At 41.1% G+C, this 26,146-nt stretch overlaps 2 protein-coding genes across 2 annotated transcripts in view; one reads left to right on the top strand and one right to left on the bottom strand.

Annotated features, from left to right (window-relative positions):
• Nucleotides 1-623: 623 nt before the first annotated feature.
• dusp4 (dual specificity phosphatase 4) lies at nucleotides 624-7,462 on the top strand (the record flags this gene model as incomplete). Its single annotated transcript, XM_084571929.1, has 4 exons — nucleotides 624-1,470; nucleotides 2,811-2,938; nucleotides 4,752-4,971; nucleotides 7,074-7,462. The coding sequence occupies exons 1-4, from the start codon at nucleotides 1,101-1,103 to the stop codon at nucleotides 7,460-7,462; spliced, it is 1,107 nt and encodes a 368-aa protein (XP_084428055.1). The 5' UTR covers nucleotides 624-1,100.
• Nucleotides 7,463-14,425: 6,963 nt separating this feature from the next.
• Nucleotides 14,426-26,146, bottom strand: part of tnksa (tankyrase, TRF1-interacting ankyrin-related ADP-ribose polymerase a) — an 86,448-nt gene continuing 74,727 nt past the window's right edge. The window contains exons 21-29 of the mRNA XM_084572479.1: nucleotides 25,474-25,660; nucleotides 25,308-25,387; nucleotides 23,063-23,183; nucleotides 22,553-22,650; nucleotides 20,874-20,948; nucleotides 20,647-20,752; nucleotides 19,508-19,694; nucleotides 18,585-18,741; nucleotides 14,426-17,992 (exon numbers count right to left, since the gene is read on the bottom strand). Of these exons, the coding sequence (XP_084428605.1) occupies nucleotides 17,906-17,992; nucleotides 18,585-18,741; nucleotides 19,508-19,694; nucleotides 20,647-20,752; nucleotides 20,874-20,948; nucleotides 22,553-22,650; nucleotides 23,063-23,183; nucleotides 25,308-25,387; nucleotides 25,474-25,660 (1,098 nt within the window). The 3' untranslated portion in view covers nucleotides 14,426-17,905. The remainder of the gene's footprint in view (nucleotides 17,993-18,584; nucleotides 18,742-19,507; nucleotides 19,695-20,646; nucleotides 20,753-20,873; nucleotides 20,949-22,552; nucleotides 22,651-23,062; nucleotides 23,184-25,307; nucleotides 25,388-25,473; nucleotides 25,661-26,146) is intronic.

A 26,146-nucleotide genomic window follows, 5' to 3' on the forward strand; every position in this document is an offset into this window, starting at 1 on the left:
CATTTAATTGTGTTAACCGATGAAAAGATATGACTTTAAAGCTGCATGGACCCACTTTTGACCACAAGGGTGCAGACACACGAGAGAGTGTATCCGGCTCATGCGGAAAAGATGTTGACAAATAAGTTTCTGCAGAAATAGAGAAGCATTCATTTTCATTTGCCCATCTGCTTCTTGGAAAATGACAAGTGTAAGTTCAGTTTCCTTTTTCAGTTTCTGAGAAAAGTGCATGACGACTGTAGCTCTTTAGCTGCTGCTACGGTTAACTAGTTTTGCCGGATTTCTGTTTTGCTTTTCATGATTAGGAAGGTGGCATAAAGTTAATTTTCAGAAATGATTGTTTAATTAGAGTGGCCGGACTGAATATACAGTGCGTTTTGTGTAACAAGAACAAAAAGTAAACAAACAAAAAAAGGCTAAAAGAGGCTAAAAAGGCTTGACACAGATAGAGTTGTGTTTTAATTATCATCATGGACTGATAATTATATCTGGACTGCAGGTTTAAGTCATATTTTTGTTTCTTTTATCACAAAAACCTAAAAAAAATAAGTTTAATCTGTACTGTAAATATTTAGGTCAGAAGTTACTATTGCACATTAATTTTAATGTCATTACAAATCTGGGGTTGACGACTTAAATAATTTCTTTAATTTAACGGACGTCTGATCTCCAGTCCCATCTCCTCTCGTTTCATTGATGTCTGTCTGTTTTATGAATGAACGGCAGAGGAGGAAAGGGCACGGTACACTGGACGCTTTCTGATTGGCTGCCCTCTGTTGACGTCACCTCCGCCGTGACGCGATGCACCCATTCATAAAAAAAGGAAAAAAAGAGAAAGAGAGAAACACACAGAGAGGCAGAGGGAGAAAGAGAGAGAAGTGAACGGACTCAACGTCAAAGAGCAGTGGTGATAACGATGCTGCTGCTGCTGCGCGGATAGAGGAGAGGCGCTAAGGGAGCCCACCACAGGATCCGCGCGCCTTCTCCGCTTTCGCAAATCGGTTCGGGGGATCGTAGAGAACCAGAGAAGACCGAGAGACCAACGACAGCAGCGAAGGACACACAAACACACACACACGCAGCAAACGAAACGACGCGCGATGGAGGACCTGTGCGAGATGGACTGCACGGTGCTGAAGCGGCTCCTGAAGGACGACAGCGCCAAGTGCCTGGTCCTGGACTGCCGCTCCTTCCTCGCCTTCAGCGCGGGGCACATCCGGGGCGCCGTGAACGCCCGCTGCAACACCATAGTCCGCCGACGGGCGAAGGGCTCCGTGCTCAGCCTGGACCAGATACTGGCCGGGGACGAAGACGTCCGGGGCCGACTCCGCTGTGGGATGTACTCCGCCGTGGTGCTGTACGACGAGAGGACGCAGGACTCAGAGGCGGTAAAGGAGGACAGCATCTTGACTCTGGTCCTCAACGCGTTATGCAGGGACTCCCCCGGAACACACATATACCTACTCAAAGGTAAATAAGTGGCATCATTACATTTGCTATTTATGCTTTTAATTTAGCTGCAAGGTTCTGATAGTGTGGCAGAAACATTTACTCTGATATGCTCTTTAAATTTAAAGGTTGAACTTTAATTTTAAGTAGTGCATTTAAAATGACTGATAGATGGTTGCTTATTACTTGAGTGAATCTGAATATAGAGCAAAAAATGTACATGCATTTATCATGAATAACAAAAATATACAATCATGTGGATTATTATTATTATTATTTTCAAATGAAATGCAAATTTTCTGTTCAAAAAAGACAGTGAAAATAAAAAGTTTCAGAAGATTAAGAAGATAATGTTTTTGTTAATGGCAATTTATTTTATCCTTCTAGACTGAGACTTCAAATCGGATCCAATAATAATGACAATAGTACCAAATTGTATTAACTGCCTCATTTAAAATAATATTTCCACTGTCATAAATAGATATTTTGTCATTTTATTTTATGAAGGATGCCGAACGGTGCCTCCTTCCTCTATTTCAACACACTAGTGTATTTTTCTTTTAATAATACACACTCTCACTCACTCACAGCTACACACATTCACGCACAGACCAATGGCTGTGAGCTGAGTGAATGAGGTAATGCTGATGCGTAGAAGCCACATCAAACCGGAGGGATTTACAGGACACACATGATCATCTCACAAAAGAGTCCATTCAGGGCAATTCCCCCCCGAAAGGGAAGCAGTAAAATCTAAAATCAACACCCGATTCGACCGCCCTATATTTAGACGGCAAGAAGATCTCAAGCTGCTGCAAAAGCTGTGGCGCATTCTTTATTTTTTCTGTGCATCCCAATGATGCAGGCGCCTCGAAGCACGGGTGTGCGTGAATGCAGCCTGCAAAAAAATAAAAATAAAAATGACATTTCCTGGTTAATTTGATCCTTGATGCTTGAGGTGCAGGGTTCTGCAGATGTCAGTCTGGACTTGTACTATAAAAAGCAAGGGGAATTGTTCTCAAATCGAGGGCAAGTAGTAGACGCAGGACAAAGCAGGTCAGGGGTCGGTTTAACAGACTTTATGTCGGACTAGCTGACTGCAGATGAGAAAATCCTGCTGCAGATTGTGCTGGAAGTTAATGTCACACTGTCTGCTTCTTTTGCCTTTCAAGTATATAGTACACCTTGCATGATCAGCTTTATAATAGAAGTCATCTTATAGTAAACCACATGAGATTAAATGTATCTATGAGCGGAGGAACATTACAAAAACATAAGCTTTCTGTTTGGTTGTTTAAAAGCATAACACACACCACAGATGCTTAGTTAAGGTTTATCATTCTTGTCTTCTTTTTTTCTAGGGGGATACGACAGATTTTTCACAGAGTATCCGGAGTTTTGTTTAAAAACCAAATCCTTACCACCCCTCACCAGCCAGTCTAGCGTGGAGTCTTCCTGCTCGTCGTGCGGAACGCCACACAATGACCAGGTAAGATAATAAAACAACACGAGGCAACAAACCCATCTCAGCTCAGACCTTTTCAGACTCTTCAAACTGAAAACACTGCACTTTGGACTACATGATTAACATCCAACAGTGTCAAACTGATGTAAATCTATGCTGCTACTTAATTTTCAACACGAAGGTAAAAAAAAATACTAATAAAGGCCTGCCTCATGCAGTTTATAATAATGTTCAAGAGACACTTTTTAAATCACCTGATTCATTTATTAACGGTTTTATATTATCTTGTAAAGTCAGCTTCAGTTTTGCATATTGGCACGGCTCCGGAGTGCAAACGTTGGTGGTTATTTGCTTTGCTTAAGGGGAACTCAACAGTCATTCATTTTCCCAGCAACATTTCCTCACCCAAACCATCACGTGTGTCATCACTAACTGGTTTCTTCAGTCCTCTGGGCTTATTCTAAAGAACATAAAATTTTCTGATAGTCCACAAATTAGTCACTGGTCTTATAATGGGCTGGCTCACTTCCTGTGACCCAGATTACCGCGTTTCGTTGGTCAGTGCTCTGTGGATTCGACCCTGGCACATTTTGTGCTGCCCTCACAAGTCACATGTGATGTAATGCCGCTGGATTGCACGAGGACGAGGAAAGAAAAAAAAAAAAAAAAAAAGCGTCGGTCCGCGCTCTACTGTCAGATGCATTTTAATTCCACGAATACTGCGACTTCCTGTAGCGGTGTAGATATGAGTGTGTTTCCCTCTCATCCTCCATCCCCCCCTCCTCCTCACATTACATCTCTTAGCAGTATTGATCATTTCCTGACGCTGTGTCAGTACCGAGTTCGTCAGCAGCTGTGACATAAACAGACAGAGCTTTTGTCAATAATTTGCACTACCGGTATAGACTGCTGACCGGCTGACCTCTCAGATGCAGTAAAAGGGAATCAGTACTTCCGCTCCTGTTTTAAAATAAGCCAGGAGATGTGCATTCAAACACAATATATATATATTTTATTTATTTTTTTGTGTGTGTGTGTGTACAAATGCACCTAAATCAACAGTGTGTGATAATAATAAAAGCATAATTGATTTCCCATGGTTCCATGATCTGGTAGTTTATGTTTTCAATTATAATGGATGATAGTTTATTTTTATTTTAACCAAAAATATATTTTTAGCCTCTTTGAGGTTCTTCCATTTTCCAGGAAGTATCAGAAAGCTTCCTGTCCTCAGTAAAAGCTCTTGCTGCATACTTACTATAAGTACTGTAAGTTTGCTTACACTAGAACAGCTGCAATCAGATGTTGCTTAGCAGAGCTGGTGTTCAGAGTAAATGCTGCTGTGGGCGTGCACAGTGTTTTGAGCGGTGAAAAGCCAACAAACCACGAGAGAAAGACCTCAAACGGATGCATGCAGCTATTACTTCTGTGACACTGTAAAACAATTGACGAGGCCCTCGGCTACCTACCGTGAGCAGGGCGTCCGTATGTGAAAATAACTCGGCTTTAGGCACAAACTGACAAATTAAATGGTCCACATCGAATGAATTTGCATTATTCACATAGATAATAAGCTGCTCCTGTCCGATGAGAAGCGCGGCTAATATGATTAACGAAATATTTAAGCGAGGTCACGCTTTTGCAGGAGTCATCTGCTGTTCACTGAGACAGGGCATTCTTTGTCTTATCGTGCAGGCCGCCTCTCCTTTAAGTAAATCCCCTCCAACATGGCCGACCGAGATCTTTATTGGCCGAGTGAATTAGGAACAACCTGCCAGTGAAAATCTGTCTCGAAAATATGAATTAATTATCATCTTCCCATCTGTCTACCATCCAGGGCGGACCGGTAGAGATCCTCCCGTTCCTTTACCTCGGCAGCGCCCTGCACGCCTCAAAGAAAGAGGTTCTGGACGCCATAGGAATCTCCGCCTTGCTGAATGTGTCGGCCGACTGCCCCAACCACTTTGAGGGGGCTTACCAGTACAAGTGCATCCCCGTGGAGGACAACCATAAGGAAGACATCAGCTGCTGGTTCCTGGAGGCCATCGAGTTCATAGGTCAGTGTGGAAGTGTGTGATGCGTTATATGAGCAGAACAAATGCATTTTCATGGTGGATATGCTCAGATAAAATGAGCTTTATTCAGGCTGTAGTTCTGTGTTGTATGTGGTTTGTTTTACATAATGTTTAGGTGAAATCTTAGTTCATCTTAATTCTGGAGATGGGTTATATATATGCTTTTGCAGCGTCTGCCAGGACTCGTAGGGCTGCAGTTAAATATTATTTTAATTACTGATTAATATACAGATTATTTTCTCGATCAATCATTTCTCCATTAAGCTTAATTAGCTAATAGTGGTTCCAGTTTTTTCTCCATCAAATAGTTGTTGTTCCACATTTACATATTATAATTTTACTTAAAATATGCGCTCGTGTATTTCTAGTATATTCCATCCAGAGATCACCTGTCACCTGCCATGCAAAAGTTTTCAGACACACTGTGCACATAGAGCTGGCAGGCGGTGACAAATCAGACGTTGATTCTTTGGAATCTGTTACGAGTTATTATTTCAGGTAGCTCTTACGTCTCAGCAGACTTTGCCGAGACAGAAAAAATAAGGATTTGGAACGATAAAATATTCCAATCGATGGTTTCTCTGCACCATGATCTTGTTTCAGTGTATATAGTATAGGCGAGTGTGAGCTTTGCTTTCGCTTTGCATATATAGGCGCCGTGTGTGAGTGTGTGTTTCGGAGTGTGTGCTCGGATATGTGTGCGTGTGTAGGTGCTGGTATGCGTCATAGTTAGCTGCTGTGGGACCAGAGTCTGACTCATCCACTGTTACCGGGTGAACAGACGCTATGGCGGAGTTACCTGAAATGTGTCTGTGTGTGCGAGAGAGAGAGAGAAAATACAGACATCTGACAAAAACTGAGCATGAGGGTTGGGGGAGGTGGTTGTTGGCAGTCCAGCGTCTGAGCAAAATTTCATCACAAAATCACATCGTGAGGCAGTAAAAAAAAGAGTTTACTTCAGAGCTGTCTAATTTCAGCAAAATTAAATTTAACTCATTGACATGAAAAATAAAAGCTATGAATTAAGTCCTTCGCTCATCTTCTTCATACTCTGTGCTCCTAATTTCCTGAAGCCCTCCACACGTGCTCCAGAACATTAACATGGCTGTCCACTAACTAACTAATCATGGGAAATTGAGTTACTGCAAATGCCGTAATCTGACTATTACCTAAATCTCGTTATTCTCCGTAATGAAGTAATAGCGTGCGGCTAAACATACTCAAACCGGCCGGGCCATGTATAGGACAGAGGAGGAAGTGTGAAAGAGAAGCTGCTGACTCAAATTTTGCACTTGTGTGTTTCAGTTATTCTCGATTCGCTGCTCTTTCTCTTTGAGGTTAGTTATCAGTTTGCACAGAGAGGGGGTGTGGGTGGGAAGAGAGGAAATGAGAAGCGTTTGAGGCAAAGCATTACTGTACATCTGTTGTGTTTGAAATACTTTATGTTCGTACAGTATATCAGTTGATCTCACAGTTACTTGTCTTCTTCAAAACTAAGCTATATTTAGTTTACTGTCGTGAGAGATAACTAGCTAAAAAAAACTTTAGCTTTTAGACAAAATGGCTCTTGTTGATTAACTATAAACACTAATTTCAAATCAGACTTCTGTTCTCTGTGAATAAAACTGAATGTACGATTATAAATATACAGTAAAAACTAGATTTGCTAATAGCATGCTAACACACTAACAGTGACAGTGCTAGCCTGCTAAAATTCAGTCTTTAATGTTCATGGTCTCAGGGTAGCACGGTAGCATTCTTACATTAGCTTACATTATCACTCAGCGCTACTACTGGACAAATTAAAACTGTGTTCCCACGATGACACTAGAAATGATTCAACCTGAGAAGGTTATGAACGTTTGTTACTAATTCCATGACAGTGCCTCTAGTAGTTGGTAAGACATTTCACAAATAAAGGTCAGAGAAGAAGCATTTGAGCTGCTGAGTAAACCTGGTGACCACGACTTGATCCATGGCAAGCCACGTAACAGTCACTGAGTTATTTTAGTATTTGTTGATAAAAAAATCTGTATTTATTTTCAGTGGTAACCTCTGACCTCTGACCCCTCTTGTTTCCTCAGATTCAATACGGGACTCCAGCGGCCGAGTGCTGGTCCATTGTCAAGCAGGCATCTCCCGCTCTGCGACCATCTGCCTGGCCTACCTAATGAAGAGGAAGCGGGTACGTCTGGACGAAGCGTTCGAGTTCGTGCGCCGGCGCCGAAGCATAATCTCCCCCAACTTCAGCTTCATGGGCCAGCTGCTGCAGTTCGAGTCGCAGCTCCTCGCCACCTCGTGCGCTGCAGAGGCGGCCGCCACGGCGAGCCCGCTGCTCGGACCCAAGTCGACGGCGGCCACCACCTCAACGACGGCCACGCCCTCCTCTCCGTTCATTTTCAACTTCCCGGTCTCCGTGGTGAACCCCGCCTACCTGCACCACAGCCCCATCACGACCTCCCCTGGCTGCTGATGGACAGCAGCCAGCCGCCCCTCCCCCCTCGACACTTTGTGAGCACAGACTGGGCTGCCATTGGCTGGTGGAGCTGTCAGTCTTACTGACCGTTACAGTATGTACATGCTTCCAGGGCGGGGAGGTGAGAAGCGACACGGTGCCTGATTCAGAACTCAAAGACTGAAAATACTTTTTAAAGTTCGCAAACCAGCCAACGCTCCTTCCATTTTACAATTTAGTGATATTGACCAAAAATGAACTGGCTTTCAAAACTTTTTTTTTCTTTTTCTGTAATCGAGTTCAGATGGAGTGTTGGACTGATGTTTACCCTCTTCCTTGAAAAACAACAACATCCACAGAGACACACTGACACACAAACACCGACACAGAGAGGCATGCGCAGCAACAGCACGCTCTCTCTCCCTCTCTCTCTCTTTCTCCCCCCTTCCTCTCTTTCTGCCTCTCTTTCTCCCACACACACACATCCACGACTACCAACTGAATAAGCTCAGTATGAAGACAGGGGCTGTTGCTATGGAGACGCCAGGTCTTTAGGAGAGGAGATGGACACAGGAAGGAAGGAGGAATTTTAAGCACCCGCTCTTTCCCCTTCGGGCGTCCCTCCTGTTGCCAGACAAAAGAGATGGATGGAAAAAAGAGGGGAGGAGACGGTGATAGAAAGCAGGAGCCTCTTCAGTGACAGGTGCTCTGCCGGCGATTCGACCGGAGCTTCCTGTCTTTCATACGTCCTCTTCCTCCCTCTGCCACCCCCCCATCTCCTTTTCATCCTTTTGTATTCCTTCCCTCATCCTCTCATCTCTGCCTCTCATCTTCACCCAGCCTGTCCCTCTCTCTCTCTCTCTCTCTCTCTCTCTCTCTCTCTCTCTCTCTCTCTCGCTCTCTCTCTCCTCTGCTCCTCAGCTCTTCACTCAAGAGGCTAAATAAATAAAACAAGATGCCAAATAAAGGCCCCGATAAATGAACTGGGATACCCCCTCAATACGCCCCTGATACACTGAACATAGGAAACCCCTTCTGCTACCATCACAAAAAAATTTGGGATGATAGGGAAGTCGTAAAAAAAAAAAAAAAAAAAGCATCTGCGCAGGACGAATTGGTCGTGGGACATTTTGTGGCAGCACCGTGTTTTCCTGGATTCTCCTTTTAGATCAAGGGGCAGATTTTAGATCGCATTTAGATCTCTTAAAGGACCATGCTGGTTGTTTTGTATTTTTTATTCCATTGTGAATATACTTTACAGGTGATAGTTTTCCAAAACACAACATCATAGAGCTTTGTTTCAGTCCTTTTTAGGAAGTTTATTTGTAGAGATGAACTAAAAAAAACACCGGCTCGTATAAGGTCTTTTGGAAAACAGTTAAAATGTGCATCATCTGCAAATGGTCCTTTAAGATGTCTGTGCCTTGTTCCTCAAAGGTATATCCGTGGATTTAGGCATCCCTGGATATTTGCCAGTGGTGGTGTTGTTGTCTTTTTTTTTTTTTTTTTTTTTACTTTCATAGCTGCCGTAGAAAGCAGATCACTGAATACTGGTTTAACTTCTTAAAAAAAAAAAAACAGCTACAGCACAGACTCTTATTCCACGGTGTCGAAAGAGCAAAAGCTTCTCTGTTCGTCTTTTCTCCAACACGCTCACTGGTGGACGCAAACACGCGATCACGTCTGTAAATTTTCAGTCTCGTGAAAATATATATGTATTTAAAGGGGCAGATTTCCTAAGCTGGAAAAAACGTTTAGAAATTAATATAAAGTAGTGAATATTGGGCAAAAAAAATTATGTAAAGATGTCGACTATTTTAGAATCCAACATTTGAGCAAACCTTTTTGGAGGAAAATACACATCCTCTTGATATCATCACAGATTCTCCATATTTGCTGCGCCATATTTCCAATAAGAGGACACCCAAACATAGAAGAACAAAAACAATCATGAACTCATTTTACTTTGAAATCCATTCAGAGAAATACAAAAGTCATGAAATAGAGATTTTAAGCTTCAAGACCTTGATCCAGAAACAGGAAGTTGGACTCAACATGCAGTTAATTCACTGTATATCCAGTGTAACAACCTGACCTTCTCTGATCGGGCGTTTGCACTCTGAAGCCATGCAATACCATAGTTACAATCAAGAATACCCACTAAGCAGTGACTTATTAGGACATTTCACCGAAACATCACTCGAAACCTTTTTACAAATTGAGAAGATGTTTGCTTCTGACCAGGCTAAGCTCTACACTGTGCTGAACATAAAAAATGGAAAAAACAAACATCCAACCTTTTATACCCGAGTCCTGATGTACATTAGATATATAAACACACACACACACAAGTGCGATGTTTCAAAGAACCTGTTTCTGTTTTTGAAGATTGTCGCCACCTATCTCTGTAGCACTTTGAAGTGATGCAATACTGTATTTGTAATTTATGATTGATTTGCACATCATGGTGATGCTAGGCTGGCTAGAGTTTGTCCACGTCCAGAGAGAGAGAGAGATGATCGGTGGAAAATGCAATATTTTGTACACTTGTGTGTTCTGAACCTGTCTGTCTATCTGCCTCTCTGTGTTAAGTCCATCTGTCTCCGTCTGGTTAATGCTGTACACCATTATGGCAATATCAACCCTCCACTTTGAAATATATAATATAAAACAAAAACAACGTCCCTCAATTTTATTGTGGAATGAATGATCTGTGCATTTATTTATTACTAAGGATCCACTGTTGAATAAACAATGTTCTTAATGAAGTCGTATGCCCGCTTTTTTATGCAGTGCAACTGAATACATGCAATTTATATAAGCTGGAATTTATATTAAAAAAAGGACCTCTTAGCAAACAGCTTCATATTGTAAATGGAATTCTGGGAAATGTAGGAATATGGAAACAGTGCAGAACATGATTTAGCAATTAAAAAGGTTCAGTGAATTGCTCATTTAGGTTTTGTCATACCGATTTACAATAAATTGACAATATTAATATTCAAACATATTAATATTCTGACATTCATGGTTACCTATGAACAATGTTACCCAGTCCAATAAGACTGCTTGGTGTATGTTTTTATTTCAACATTATATAATTTAGACCCGTCCAGTATACCCCGCCTCTCGGCCAATGACAGCTGGGCGACCCTTCACAGGACAAGTGGTTACGGAAGATAAATGAATATATAATTTAAGATGAAAAGGTTCAGGGGGGGAAAAGGAAGTTTTATTTTTTATTTTTATTTTAGTTTCACAATGAAAACTAGAAATCCACCTGCAGGAAATGTGTATTTGTATTAAATGTTAGAAGTTCAGCTGGGAACTCTCAATTTTTTTTATTTTTTTTATTTTATTTATTTATTTATTTTTGTTAAGTAATATCAAACTGAAAAGAAGCCCCTCAAACAGAAATCCTGTCCAAGTCTTGCCAGGACCCTCTTTGTGACTTTAATCATGATGGTCTGAATGTTATGTCGCAGCGCCACCGTCTGGTCAGAGCGATTAATGGTCCTCGTTCAGCCTTTTTTTTAGATGATGACAATCACCTTTTTTAAAAAAAAAAAAATTTTGGGTCTTTTTGTTATTTTCATATAAATTACAAAAACAATCAGACAAGACATCAGAACAGAGGTTGCTAATTTCTCTGCCCTGCTCACTTAAGTGGTTGGACCATTGACTGTATATACTAGGGTTGGACCCAAACTGGATGTCAACCCACGCTTTACAGCTCCACAATGACAACTGAAATACTTGATATTACTATACACACAACAATATTCCATACACATCAGAAATCCTTAAGGCTACCTGCCATAATGCCTCAAATACAACCACACTTTACTTCTGGGTGCTTGCTACTTGTTTGGTTTGTACCATGGACTGGAGGGTTTGTACTGGTGAAACAGCGCCCCCATGGATTATAATGGTTGTGTGGTCAAAGTTGGTATTGCATAAGTGAAGCCAGGTGAGGTTGATAACCATTGATTAAATGAGTAAACAGTCAGGACGCGGTGGCGTCGACGTTACAGATTAGCAAAAGTAAAAACAGACAGGGCCCTGTGTAATAAATACAACACTATCCTCGTGGTGGACTAACTACACGTGACTGCAAGTTGAGCTTCAAATAAGGTGAGTAAAATACACCTTCTCTCTGTCTTTTCCAGCTGGTTTCTTCTCCAGTGGTCGCACTAGTTTTGTCCACCAAGGCTGTTTTAGATGTTTGCTTCAAAGCATTTTTGTGTGTGTTTCTCCATCTGTTGTGTTGTGAGAGCTCAGACATTTGAATCTCCACCCTGCATATTATGGTAGTTCTGGTTGGTGTGTTTTGTGACAGTGGCTTGTGGAGAAAGTTGCTGTGTAATCAGTTTACTTTTAATCTAACGGATTATACACAGATCAGCCACAAGATTAAAACCACTGACAGGATAAGTAACTAACGTTGACCAACTGGTGACAATACAATGTTCTACTGGGAAACTTTTGGATCTGGCATTCATGTGGATGTTACTTAGACATGTACCCCCCCACCTAGACCAGACCAGGCACCCCCACCCCATAGCAATGACACTCCTTGATGGCAGCAGCCATCCCCAGCAGGATGCAGGCTGACACAGGCACACACACAAAAATGGTTTAGGAACAAAAAAACATGAAAAACAGCACAAGGTGTTGACCTGGCCTCCAAATTCCCTAGATCCCAAACTGATCAAGTATCAATTTATAAAGTTATTTGACTCTTTCATTTAATATCTCTTGAGTAACTCAGGCTATTTTCTGTAGCTACAATTTACAGATGTCCCTGAACGTCTCACATGCAATCTTAACAGTGAGTGTCACCTTGTGTAATGTTGACAATGCAGGTCATAGAGATTAAGATAAGATAAGACATGTTTATTAATCCCACGTATGGGAAAAGTATGTGTAATGTAGTGCTGTTAAATGTGGTCCAGGTGGGAGGTCAACATTTGAATCTGATCCCAAATTTACACTTGATTATTTAACATACAAACCTAGTAACCCTTGCTGGATTATGACTTTGTTTATCTGGATAGGTTAAAGAGTTGTTATTCTTATCAGAAGGTGGAGGTGTCAAATGTCAAGACACATTTACAGCTTTACCAGTGCAATTACTATGCGTAACATGGCTTAACTATAGTGTGTGCCAGGTAGCTTGTAAAATGAATGAGAGGGTTCTTATCTCAAATTAAAGAGTCTACACTTTAAGCCCATATTCATTGTTTATCTATACCCTGAATATGTTTTGGTCAACAGCTTAAATACCAAAAACTGTGCTGCTGTCCAAAAGTATGTGGGCCTAACTGTAGTAGTTCATTAAGCAGATATGTTGACTTTATTGGTCTGTAGGCTGGTATTGCTGCTTGAACTGAGCAGGTATATCCGGGGTGTCCAGTAATGGTGCAGACCCAGACACACGGGCGCATTACCATCATTACGAACCAATCGTTGGCTCTGGAGAAGGCCTTTCATATTTTTGAAGTGGTGCCTACACACTTATTCAGCTGGTTGCAGCCTCCGTTCCTGTAACTTTTCAGTCAGCTTGCCTAGCAGACTGAGAAAAGGGTGTTTCCTCACTTTTAAAAAGCAGAGGAGAATGCAGATTTAACCTAGGATTGCCGCTGACTGCAAGCCGGTGTGGATCTCCTCTGAGTATTTTTCACTGACATAAGCCTTCCCTGCAGATATGTCCAAGTGTGAGCCACTAGAGAATAATGCATGATTTATTTTCATTTAGGAGACAGGAGATATTGGAGGTGAGCAGGTGCCTGATATGCTTTTGGGATATGCTGCATATCCTCTCCAGGGATGGCTGATGAAGAGATACACCGACAGTGGTCACCTTCCAAGACAGCAGTGGTATGTAGCTCAGATCTTATACTGAGATTTATTTTTATCAGAAACAGAACCAAATCCATGGAAAAGGCCCATGAGTGCTTTTCAGCTTGGACTGACAACCAAACGATTAAAGCCCCTCTGTGGTTGTTCATCTTCTAGCGAACAAAGAACATCAGTAAAACGGTACATGAAACAGAATGAGTATTAAGACCATAATAAGACAGTTTCTTTAGTCTTTTTAAATGTCTCTCTGACAAGTCTCATCATGTCTTGATTAGATTTGGTAACAGTAGACTTGCTTATTGTGGAGTATCAGAATCATTTTCACATGTCACATGAAAGTATTCTTAAAAACGTGCTGTATTTTGACAGTAAGAGGGTGCAGCTGAGGATCAGAGAGAAGATTCAGTGTCGGTAACTAAACATCTTGTTCCTGTAGTTAGACTGTAGTTACACTGATGAACTTTGCATTCAAGTAAACTTCATCAGGTTTTGGTAAAAATGTTTAGAGTGGTGTTGCTTCGTTATAATTGTCATTTTAAGGATGTAGTTGTAGGTGCAGTTGAATTACACTGCATTGTACACATAGGTGTTGTTCACATCTTGGAAGTTCATTAGGTACACTCGCAAAAATAATCTAAAGAGCAAATCAGCATTTGTTTAAGATTATGGAGAGATGTCAATTCAATTGTGTTTAACTTGGAAGGCGGTGGTTTGTAGTTCTGAATTGCGTTGTATCGGAGTACGTTTCTATAATTTTGACAATCCCATTTTATTAATTGGGCTAGGCTAAATAACAGAAACAGTTGTTTAATTCAATACAGTTTAACAGCACCACAAACTACATCCTCCAGAGTGATCATGCTGTTGGATCCTGAGGGGGAATTTAGTTCAGACCGTTAAATTAGAAACTCTTTAAGAGTTTTCAGTTTTATTGCTTTTATAATTTTTACTATCTTTGTTTTATATGCCTGTTTCTAAAACAAATGTTTATGCCTTTAATGACTTTGTAACGTTGATTTGAAAAGAGGTATAGAAATAAGGATTATTATTATTATTATTAATTTCCCTAGTGTACCTAATGAAATGGTAAGTGGATGTATATTCATATTAGTGTTATCATTAGAGGAATTGCTATAAAATGCTTCAAAAACTGACTTCCCTGCTCCAGCGGGTTTGGGTTAGCAAATTACCCACCAAACCCCCCAACAAATATATATACAAAGGCAGGTTAATTCATGAAGTCCATCCTGTTTGGTAACTGTTTTACCAATAATCTGAACCTGAACAAAACAGAAACAAAACAACACTTTAAATTCTTTTATTAAGGACTTTCTTCTGTACAGCAGTGAAGGAGTTTCTCTGTTCCACATGTTAGCTGGTCAGCTCTGTACAACCGTTTATACAACGGGAGGTCCGACATTACTGATGAGGAAATGTGCTGTGGCTTTTGGTAGAAGGCAGGTCAGAAAGTGGGCCATGGATTGATTGAACACACACCCTCCACACTATTTACAACAAAGTTGGGGACTGGCCCTTGACACAAACCAGCAGACACAGAGCAGCTAACATAACTCAAATGGTCCTAACATAAAAAAAAAAAAAAGTCTTAATAGACCCAAGATAATCCATAAAAGGCTCATTAAAAGGCCCATCTGGAGTTTATTTACAGTGTCCTTTAAATCGAAGCCCACATCTCTCTGATGATAAATTATACAGTTCAGATGACCTCAGTGAGGTCAACGCTATATTCTACACATTTTCAGTCTGAGTGTTGAGTCTGATTGGGGACGATGACAAAAGGTTTTCTGCTGGTTTGAAAAACTGCCCTCAAACTAGATTTGTCATCTGATGAGTGCTAAATTAAGATCTAAGCATTTTTGGAGATGCTAGATATCTAGAAAATTAACTTTACATCGGGGTATTTATTGTGTTCCAGTGCAGCAGCTTTCATTTTCCATCTGAAAGCTTGTTTGCCATTTACACATTAATTTCAGGCTCATTTGTTCCATCTACGTATTTATTATCTGCAGTGACTCATTTAGTAATTTGCAGAAATGATTCACATAATTTCTGTTATTGGGATGAACTGTTGTTATCAGATGTTTGGACTTCAACATAAAGGGGAAGTGCTGATAACTTCCCAGCTTGAAAACCGTTGGACAGGTAGGTTTAGTTTATTAGTCTGAGGGTAGGCTATGAAGAGCTGCTGGCTAACTTTCACTGAAATGAAAGATTTTAGGCTCAGCTGATGCTTAAAAAGGATTCTGTGTTGGTTTGGACTCGGTTCAGACCAACATGTTCACTTTCCATTGAAAGTACAAATGAAGTGTTTGACTGGCAGATACTGTTAACGTCTCAGTGTAAAAACAAATCAAATATCGGCGCGGTCGGACTTAATCAGTCATTAGTTGCATGTTCAAACTGAACCAACAGTGTCACAAAAACATAGTAGATATGAACCAGCTATCTGTCTTAGTGTCTGATTTAGATGAACTCAATATAAACCACAATCACTTTCAAAGAGCTTCCAACACAACATTCTCAGTCCCAACAACTTTTAAATTCCTTTCTGTCAGCCATTAACACAATACCAACTCTATGTGGTCCCATGTGCTGAGTGAATAACTGTACATAATAAAAACATGGTTAGTATAGTTAAAAAAAAAAAAAAAAAAAGAAGCTCAAGCTTACAGTACATAGTGAGAGGAAATCTGTAACAAGAGTTGTTGGTCATCTTAGTGTGTAGTAATATTTAGTACAGATGTGTGATTGTTCATTGTATGGTATGTACAACATGTGTATTACCCTCTTTAATCAACCTGCAGATTCCTGGTTATATAAGTATCTTGTTGCGGCCTGTGACCAGCCGGCTGAAAGGCTCGCTAAGATACAATGACAAGGCTCAGTTTTCACATTTGCTTAATGTTTGAGGAGTGTAAACTCAGGAGTATAAAGGTTACTAAAAAAAAAAAATGGAAATGTAAATGCCTCATAAATCCATAATAGCTTTGTAAAATTAAATCCTTGCATAAAAGCCTTCCCTACTGCATGTGTAGCCTTTAGACAGCAGTACCAGCAGTTCCTATGTTTTACCACTAGAGGGCATCATCAGTTGCAGTTCGAGAGGAAAGGGGCGAGAAGGCAGCAGGTTCATGTAAACAGCCACACAGGGTAAATGTGGGTCCATCTCAGAGACATTAAGATACAAAGTAAAACTCCATCATATGAATGTAGATGATGTGTGGCAACAGAAATATGTAAATGTGAAGCTGCAATATTAAAAATTCACCTAACCCGTTAAGATCAATAGCCTTTAAGTAGAATAATATCTTGCCGAGTGTCTCTCCTCCAAATGATGTAACAAAACTCTATAATAAGCACCATCAAGAAAAAGCTTGACTTAATTTGTATCTGTCATTTGACATTTTGGGTCCTTCTGGCATAAAATATCACCTACTGACTAGAGGGAGCCGCTTCAAGTGAAGTGTAATACAAACAAATGGGAGAGTGCGAAGCAGCTGAGAGAGAAGTGCATGTACATATAATAGTGTCACAATCTTTTGTAGTACTCATGGTTCTGTAGAAGTTTTAGATAGAGCTGGGCAGCAGCCACGATGTTTGACTGTAGTTATACAAAGTGAGTAATGAGTGAGAGTTTGTATGTTTAGGTGGTGCTGGCAGCTCTGGCAAAGTAAACCCAAAACCTCCTTTTGTGATTATTCATAATCTTTATGTAATGTCCGTGTGTTTGTTCAGTCCTTAATGTGGCTCACAGCAGCAGTACTGGAATAAACTGGATTGGTCTGACTGGTGGCTGTAGACGATGGTCTGTCTGGACTGTAGTGGAAAGACTGCAGGCTATGCTAGCAGTAGAGGATTGTGGTCTTGTAGTGTCCTGTTAACCTTCTGTGTATCAGTCCACAGTAACCTCTTTTACTACTGTGTTCACTCTCATTTCATGGTTTCTTCTTTGCTGTCTTGTTTACATCAGCCTCGCTGCTGAAAATGTGAGGAGTTGCGACATAAAATACACTCTTTTTGTTCTCTGAGCGTGACAATCGCCGCTTCCGAAAATTGGCCTCCGGGTGTTGTTGTGGATGATGCACAAAGCCAAAAGAGGACATGAATATCAAAACAACACATTAAGATGTGGGGGTAGAATACACGAGCAGTGCAAAGGTGCAAAAATAGCAAAGTTTGTTGGGCTTTGGACTGTGGCCTCTTCTAATTACTTTTAATTTGTAGATCAAGCCATGGGCCTGCGAAAGGGCTTACTGGTACACATCCATAAAAATTGATCAAACCATTTGCATTTTCTCCTCAAAATTAGGCTCGATTAAATAAAGATGGATTTTTGCGGTCTGCTGCTTTGACTGAATATGTATGGTACCCCAAACCTCAAAACACTGTCTTTCCATCCTCCTTCCTCAGACACATCTAAGTCTGTTCCTGTGGGTCGTCTGACGCCTGCTCGGTCAACAGCTTCACGTCACCCACCTCTGGTTCAGCTCAGAGGTCTGGAACATCTTATTGTTCAGTTCTGGTCTTATGTGGCTCTTGTCCACCGTCACACCACCTCTTATCTGATCCAACTGTGTCTTAGGACTTCTGCTCATCCGTGGCAGCAGGCGCAGCCAGACTCTCTGGCTTCACGATCTGGTAGGTGATCAAGTATTCTGGGTAAGCCTGAGGACGAAGAAGAAATGAAATTATTTCCACTCTAGAAAATGAATATGACACCCTATTAATTTTAAATGCTTTGCCGTGTAACTGGTTATGTTTACATGCACAACATATTCAGGTCTTTGTTTTGTTATTACAAAAAAAAAAAAAAACATATTCCCTCTAAGCTGTTTAACATGGCTAATGTAAATTAATATTCCAGTACATTACTGTTTCAAACAGGTAGACTACTGCTGCAGCAGTAAACACAGCATCCCCCCTTTCAATCCCTAAACCACCTTATGGAAAAGGCGTTCAAATCATTCAAAGTTGGTGTATTTCAGAAAAAGGCCTAACTCATTACCCCATGTCAATATGCTATTTACATGACCTGTTTCAAGTTCTGAATATTGTCACATTCAAATTAAGAGCAGAATATTATTGTGCATGTAAACGTACCATACACTGAATATTATTGGACTGTTTGTCTTTTGAGGAGGTGAGACTAGATTCTAAGAAATTGTGATCTGCACTTTTATAGACAAAATAACTTGATAGATGGTTTAAGGTTACAACTCACTTTGTAGTTATAAAAAACGTGTTTCTGTGTACTGACCTGCTCCCCTCTGTAGATGACGTACTCTGCATATGCCAGTCCATTGACGCTGGGTCGCCCTATAACAGAGTGGTGTCCAGGGGGTGCGTGGGCCATTTTCATCGCACTGAACTGAAGAAATGACTTACCCAGCGTCACCCTGCAGAACAGCATCTGTCTGCAAACACAGGACACACACAGGCAGAAGGCTGTCAACGGTACCACTGCACTAAACAGTATTACGTATGTTCTAATAATCATTTTATACTGTTTTTGTAATTAGTATAAAAGAAATCATCTTGACAGGATATGATACAAGTGTCAACAAAAGGGCAACTTCAGAATATTCATTCATTTTCTGTAACTGTGTGTCCTCTAGAAGATCGCAGGGGGACTGGAGTCTTATCACAGGGCTAACACAGAGAGAAAGACAACCAGGAAGCTGGAGTACCCGGAGAGAACATGCAAACTTCAGTTGACCGGTGGCCTCGAACCCAGAACCTTCTTGCTGTGAGGCATCAGTGCTAACCACCACGTCACCGTGCCGCCCACCAGTGGTGTGGTGGTTAGCACTGATGCCTCACAGCAAGAAGGTTCTGGGTTCGAGGCCACCGGTCAACTGAAGTTTGCATGTTCTCCCTGTGTCTGCGTGGGTCCTCTCCAGGTACCTCCCACCATCCAAAGACATGCTCGTTAGGTTCACTGGTAATTCTAAATTGGCCGTAGGTGTGAATGTGAGTGTGAATGGTTGTCTGTCTCTCTGTGTTAGCAACCTGGCAACCTGTCCAGGGTGTACCCTGCCTTTCGCCCGATGACAGCTGGGATAGGCTCCAGCAACCCCTGCGACCCTTCATAGGACAACAGAAGATGAAGATGAAATTCTCCTCTGCAAATTCAGTGAGTATCTCCTCATGGTCATAGGAGCAGTGTGAGGGACATCTTACCTGTGACACACGTAGCAGGAGCGATCTTTATGCGTGGGGCATCCTGTTCCTCCACCGATCCCGTACACATACTGGTTGCTCTTTGAGGAGTTCTCAGCAAAATAGATGCCTGCACCAAACATGCCACCAATGTAGGCGTGGCGCTCGTCAAAACCCTTATGGATGATGGCGTTGATGAAGGGAGAACCTATCAGCGAGAAAGAAGGCAATCATATTAATTACGTTTAAAAGAGTTTGTCTGTAAACCTCCAGCTCAGAGGACATTTTTCATTGTTAGGGCTTCAGATCAGATCTGGTATCATAGTGGTGCTTCTGATAATGCACAAAGAACGCACAGTAGAGAAATCCAGAAACTGTGTGACTGAACAGCTATGATCTAAGAAGCTACACTGGTAGTATGATCGTTGGTGCAAGACATAGTTTCAGGCATCACAAAAAACTGATGATTTTCTACTCCACAGTGAGTCAAGTTCAAAAGAAACCAAACTTGACTGCCCTGTCCCGAGGGTTGTCTTAAGTAAGCCCTGTACTTGAAACGGGACAGAAAATAAAGGAGATTTGTTCAAGCTTACAGTCAGAGTAACAGAGAGTTTATCTTGGGGCATCCCAATAGCTGAGCTGTGATGTGGAAGTCCAAACTGAGTATCACTTCTGTCAACTGAGAACAAGTGACTGAAGCTACAGGGGAGACAATTTAAGTAAGACAGATTTGCCACCAGGATGGAGACACTCTGCTTGGTTTAGTGACCTACATCTCCACCTTGGGGATAATCAGATTTGATTTATCAAAGAGACAAAACAAACTGAACTGTTCTTAATTTTTACACCAATGTGGTCCTTTGGTAGTTTTGCACTGCCAATTTCCAAACTTTTGGCTCATTGTTTCCTAAACAAGTTGTATTCATTTTACAAAACTGTAATTTCTCACAGGGGTATGCAAACTGGCACACAATAGTGAGTTACAACATTTGCAAATTAAATTCGTTGGTATAAACAACAACAAGGAAACAACATTTTGTGGAATTAATAAGGTAAGGCTTGCTGATATAACTTATACCTAAATAACAGAAGTACACCTAAACTGTTTATGATGAGGAAACCCAGCATGCTGTCTTTTTTTTCCACATGTATATATTTACCGTGAAAGAGCATGCGTTCATTGTGGTGGTTGTGATTCTCATCTGCAATTTCCTTTTGTCTGTGTGCGTATCTCTCTCGTAGCTTCTTGTTCACAACCTTCTGAATCTACAGTAGGAGAGAGGAGAGTAGGAAGAGGAGGGGATTAAGAGTTACATTTATAATAAATTGAACCGTAAGTAATTAAATTCAGATGTGTGATTTAAAGAAAAGTGTTTTGAGCGCTCACCTTAATGATGTTGTACCGGCTGAAGACTCCGCCTGCGTTGCCTCCATCGCGATGTTCTCTGATAGTGCTTTGTAGCTGAGGAGGAAATCAACAGACATGAGACAACCTAACTTGCTTCCTGGTACGTGAAATACACTACTCAGAAAAATCTAAAGGAACACTTTTTAATCAGCATCAAGGCAATTAAACACCTGGGATATTGATCTGGTCAGTTAACAACCCCTCTAGGGTTGTTAATCTAGAGGGGCAACAATGAGACGAACACCAACACAGGAATAGTTTTACTGGTGGAGTTTCACATTTGGCTAGGGTCAGTGTCACTACTGGTAGCATGAGGCGATACCTGGACCCTACAGAGGTTGCACAGGCGGTCCAACTCCTCTAGGATGTCACATCAATACATGCTATTGCCAGAAAGTCTGCTGTTTCTCCGGAGCCCTACAAAATGACCTCCAGCAGGCCACTGGTGTGAATGTCTCTGACCAAACGATCAGAAACAGACCGCATGGGGGTGGCCTGAGGGCCGACGTACTCTAGAGGGCCCTGTGCTCACTGCCCAGCACCGTGGAGCTCGACTGGCAGTGGCCATAGAACACCAGAATTGGCAGGTTTACCACTGGCACCTTGTGTTTTCACAAATGAAGCACAGACCTCTACAGACTAGACAACAGCACTCTGACTGCTATTAGTTATCGGGATGAAATCCTTGGACCCATTGTCAGACACAACACTGGTGCAGTGGCACATTATCAGGCAGGCATCCAAGCACATGGGGGCCATACAAACTACTAAGTACCATTTTGATTTGTTGCAATGAAATTTCAGTAAAATGGACTAGCCTGTTGCATCATTCTTTTAACTTTGATTTTCAGGGTGTCTTTGAATTCAGCCCTCTGTAGGTTGATAATCTTTTCATTTAATTTCCATCAAACGATGTGGCAACCTTTCATTCCTAACACATCACCCCGTCCATATCAATATAGATGTCCAGTGTGATGTTTCTCATTGAGATCTGATGTGTTTTCAAAGTGTTCCTTTATTTTTTTGAGCAGTGTATATTACAGGTGCCGTAAAGTCAGTGATGAAGCAGAGCAGCAACTCATTCAGTCATAACAGGTGCACTGATGATACCTGTGGGAAATTTAGACCAATGCAGCTGAAAAAGTGTTGCACCAGCAACTACAAAAGTTGAACTGCTGCATCTGGATTTACACAATGCTGGATCTGGACAAAATTATTTTATACTATATTGAAAATATAGTCTAGACCTCATGTCAGTCATTTTTCATGTACTGAAGTAAGAATTACAGTTGAAATTACCTGTTAAATTTCTGTTAACACCTGACGGTTCTCATTAATTTAGCCAGTTCACACTGATGTCTGCTGTCTCCTTCAATCACTGCTTCTCATTTACTAGGGGATTATAGTCAGTGGAGCAGACATGGAGCCTCTCGTTCAGGGTGGTGCTGTACTGTGGCGACACTGTGTGTTATATGTCCTAAACCACAAGACTAAAATAACTAAAGATCCTCCCAGAGAAATCCTACATTATCTGATCATGCTACCAGAAATTCAAGCTGGTGGTGAAGTAAACATAACCACAACCACTTAAATGTCTATTGTGTTTGTGTTTCTCTGTGTGGTTTAAGTTGCGTGTGTGTAATGGTGTGTCTGCCTACTTCCTCCTCCACAGACTGGAACTCCTTGTCGTCCGGTGCCAGGTCGATCAGCACGGTGCCCTGGCTGGAGCAGTGGAACGTCAGGTACGGGTTTCCACCTGCAAACACACATTTTGAAAGTAAGCAGAGGATAAATGATGACACTGACCTTAAAAGTATCTTATTTTGTCACCTTGGGCAATGTTTGGCTAAGTCGCATTTTTAATCATTGAAATGATCATTTATATATTCACATATTAAATAAAAGAGTTTGACATTTAGATGTAAAATTAACATTTGGGTGTTTTTCACTTAAAGCAGGATGACTGAATATTTCATCTTCACGTTATTGCAATAACGTCTCAATCATATTTCCAATCTTTAAACATTAAATATTAATTTCAATGCGAGGTTGAACATCAGTACTGTAAGCCGTTAAATCTCACCAGATTTATCTAAACACTAACCCCTTTTTTTATTATTTTTTTTGAGAAGTTGTTTTTTTTCAGTGGTGTCTGTGAGTTTACTGACCTTGCTGGCCTCCCAGCAGCCTCTCGATGCCCTTGATAAGTTTGTGTCTGTGACCGTAAGCATTGATGCCGATCTCTTTCAGCTCCTCGTGACCCATGTCTGCCAGCACATCCAGAGAAATCTGCAGGGTTACAACAAACAAATCACCTCACGTATTGCTGCCCAAAGTATGTAAATTGATAGGAAAATAGAACTACATGATGATAATATTCACCAATTATTGTACCCAGACTTCTAATTATACATTTGTTGAACTAATCAATTGTTTTTTAACGATTTAACTATTGAACTTCGCATAAACCTAAACAAGTACATCACAACTGAACAGCAGGTTGCGCAACTGCTGATTATTAAAATTACCTACCAGTAATGATAATGAGTTCAATGATCTAAGACATATTGCAGAGACAATAGGTCTGACAAATATTCATGAATAACAGCAGCAGCATGCGGAGAAGGTCAATGAATGGATGGCAGTAATCAAGCCATTGATATGCAAATGACGGTGAAATCATCTCCTGAGTTTGTTCAGGGAGAGCAGCGATGACATTCATCCTGGAGGCAGAGATAACTTTCCTCTGCGCTGCAGTGATCACTGACATAGGTGTAAATCATCGCAGCTTATAAATACTTCACAAGGCACATATAAGCAAAACAGAAAGCTGTCTGGCACTCAAGGTTTATCCAAGTGTAAAAACCTGATGTGTTTTGTGAGTCACAGCAAAGAGACGTGAACTTCAGCTGTTTGCTTCTATAGAGAAAAAACGTTTGACATAATCATGTAAAATGACTGCAAGGCAAATCAACCTGTTTCTCTCCACAGTCTGATGCATCACTCTACTATTTTACAGTTCCACCTCAGCTGTAAGAGCGCCACATCAGAGCAATTATATCTGTTTAAACAACATTTGCACAAAACATCCATCTATGTGACTTCCAATTCCTCCTGTAGTTTACAATCTTATTCACCCACTTTTCTTTTGGTTCGCAGAGAGCCGAGTACAGTTATTTAGATCAAAGCTGGACATTATCGACCGTCAAAGCTCTTCTCCCGTCACCACTCTCTATTTGAAAATAAAATGCTGTCAACTACAGCATCCCTTCATCTAGTTACCTGTTGTTCCAAACTGCTATCAGCTTGGTGAATTCGGTGCTAGGAACCTTTTTCTTTTTTGTTATATAATTTCCAGACATCTTAAATGTTTAAAATGCTAGTAAAACACAAAATCTACAATTAAATGAAAGCAGCATGTACTGAGTGGACTTTTATTATGGGTTTTATAATCAGCCAGTATTATAAATGGACAGCCGGCTTGATGTTAATCAGTGGATTCAATGCTTGTTTCTTTGTCATAACTCTGAGTTCCACATGTTATTCTGAAATATGAATATTAATGAAGACCTGTTTCCCTTTACGGGCACCAAAAATAAATTTAACTCACACGCACAGAAACGCACGTATCCTCTATATTGCTCCAGCACTGCTTTCTATACTTAGCCTTTAGCCAGCTGTCACCTTTCAGTGTCACTCTGTCTGTCTCTCTCCATGTCTGCTTTCTCTTCTTTCTGTCACCCCATCTATCTTTTACCATTCTGTCTCTGTCTGACTGTTATCTCCATCCTTTTCTTCCTTTTTACTTCTGCACCACCTCTTTCTGTTTTAGTTGTCTTCCTCGTGCTCTCTGTGTTTCCCATTTTAAAACTTTTCAATTCTAAAATTTACAAAACAAGATTAAGAGTGTACAGTCATGCTGCTCAGAGTAGCGCTCTAAGTTCAATGCTAAAGCCACCAAGCTAATATGCTCACAATGATGAGGCTAACAAGCAGATGCTAAGCAGTTACATAGCCACAATCACCTTACTGGTTTAGGATGTTAGCATGCTAGCATTTGCTAGTTAGCACTAAAATCGAATTACAGTTGAGGCTGCCATTAGATTTGCAGCTGAGTAGCCACACATACCACTCATAATACATAATAAAGTTTTTAGGGAGCTAAAGTTAATTCTGTGGATGTGTTAACAATCTATTAAGGCAACTGAGATGTTTCAGTGTGAACCATTGTCATATTTACAGTCATGCTTCAACAATGGCTCAAATTTGACATAAGGAAGGTAATAAATAACAAAACCAAGAAAACTGATTGGATTAGTTTCAAACAATAGAGTGTTAGAGTCGAACCCTGAAGGAAATAACTTTACACCCTTCACAGGCTCATGAATCATCACAGAAATTGTGTTTGTGTACCTGTTCCCGTTGGAAGATGTCTCTGAGGTGTTCCAGCCCCAGACTCTTTAAGAACTGGTTGATGGTCATGTCAAGCAGAGCTACAGAGACACAGGCAGGAAGGTCAGTCTGGTTACAAGAAGCTAAAAATCTAAAAACTTGAATGCTTGTGTGTTTGTGTGCGTACTTTCTCCTTCCTTCCTGTCGGACCCAGATGCTCCGTCTGCGATGCCAGTGGCCCCGGCCACTGTGATGTCGCTGAGGGGCGCGGTCAGGTTGTCTATGCTGCTGGCTGCTGATAGGCAGGATGGTGACGGAGAGGGCGAGATGACCACACCCCCTGCTGCACCTGTACTCACCACAGTAGCACTCACCTGCGTAAGAGGCAGAAGATTCCGTTTAAAAGGTCATGAAGTAACTCTTGTAGTTTGCAAAATGTAATTTAAACTGAGTGTCGAAAACAGTGCCCAAACTTGAACTATTTTGACTCCTTCCAGTTTCAGCTGCTTTCATCCATTGAACTCCTCCTGATTTAGCTGCTTCCAGGACTCTAAAGTCTGTTGACGTTTCAGTTGCTTTCATCTCTTACACTCCTGCTCCTCTCAGGTTTTTGTTTTAGTTTAGTTGAACTGCTGTCAACATTTGCATGTAAACTGACAACTAAAGTGTCTTAACAGTTGGAGCCTGAACCTGAAATTTCAAATGCCTTCAGCTATTGCACTTGAACTGACACCAACACTCCTGTCAATACTAACGCTTTCTGCACGCACGTCATTTCTGTTCCCAAACCGCCTCTCAGAAGATGCAGGGGGAAAAGCCTTATCTGCTTTATCTGTGTCTACAGTTTTTCCACCGATAGC

This window comes from Chelon labrosus (genome assembly GCF_963514085.1).
Source record: "Chelon labrosus genome assembly, chromosome: 22".
NCBI classification, from domain to species: Eukaryota; Metazoa; Chordata; class Actinopteri; order Mugiliformes; family Mugilidae; genus Chelon; species Chelon labrosus.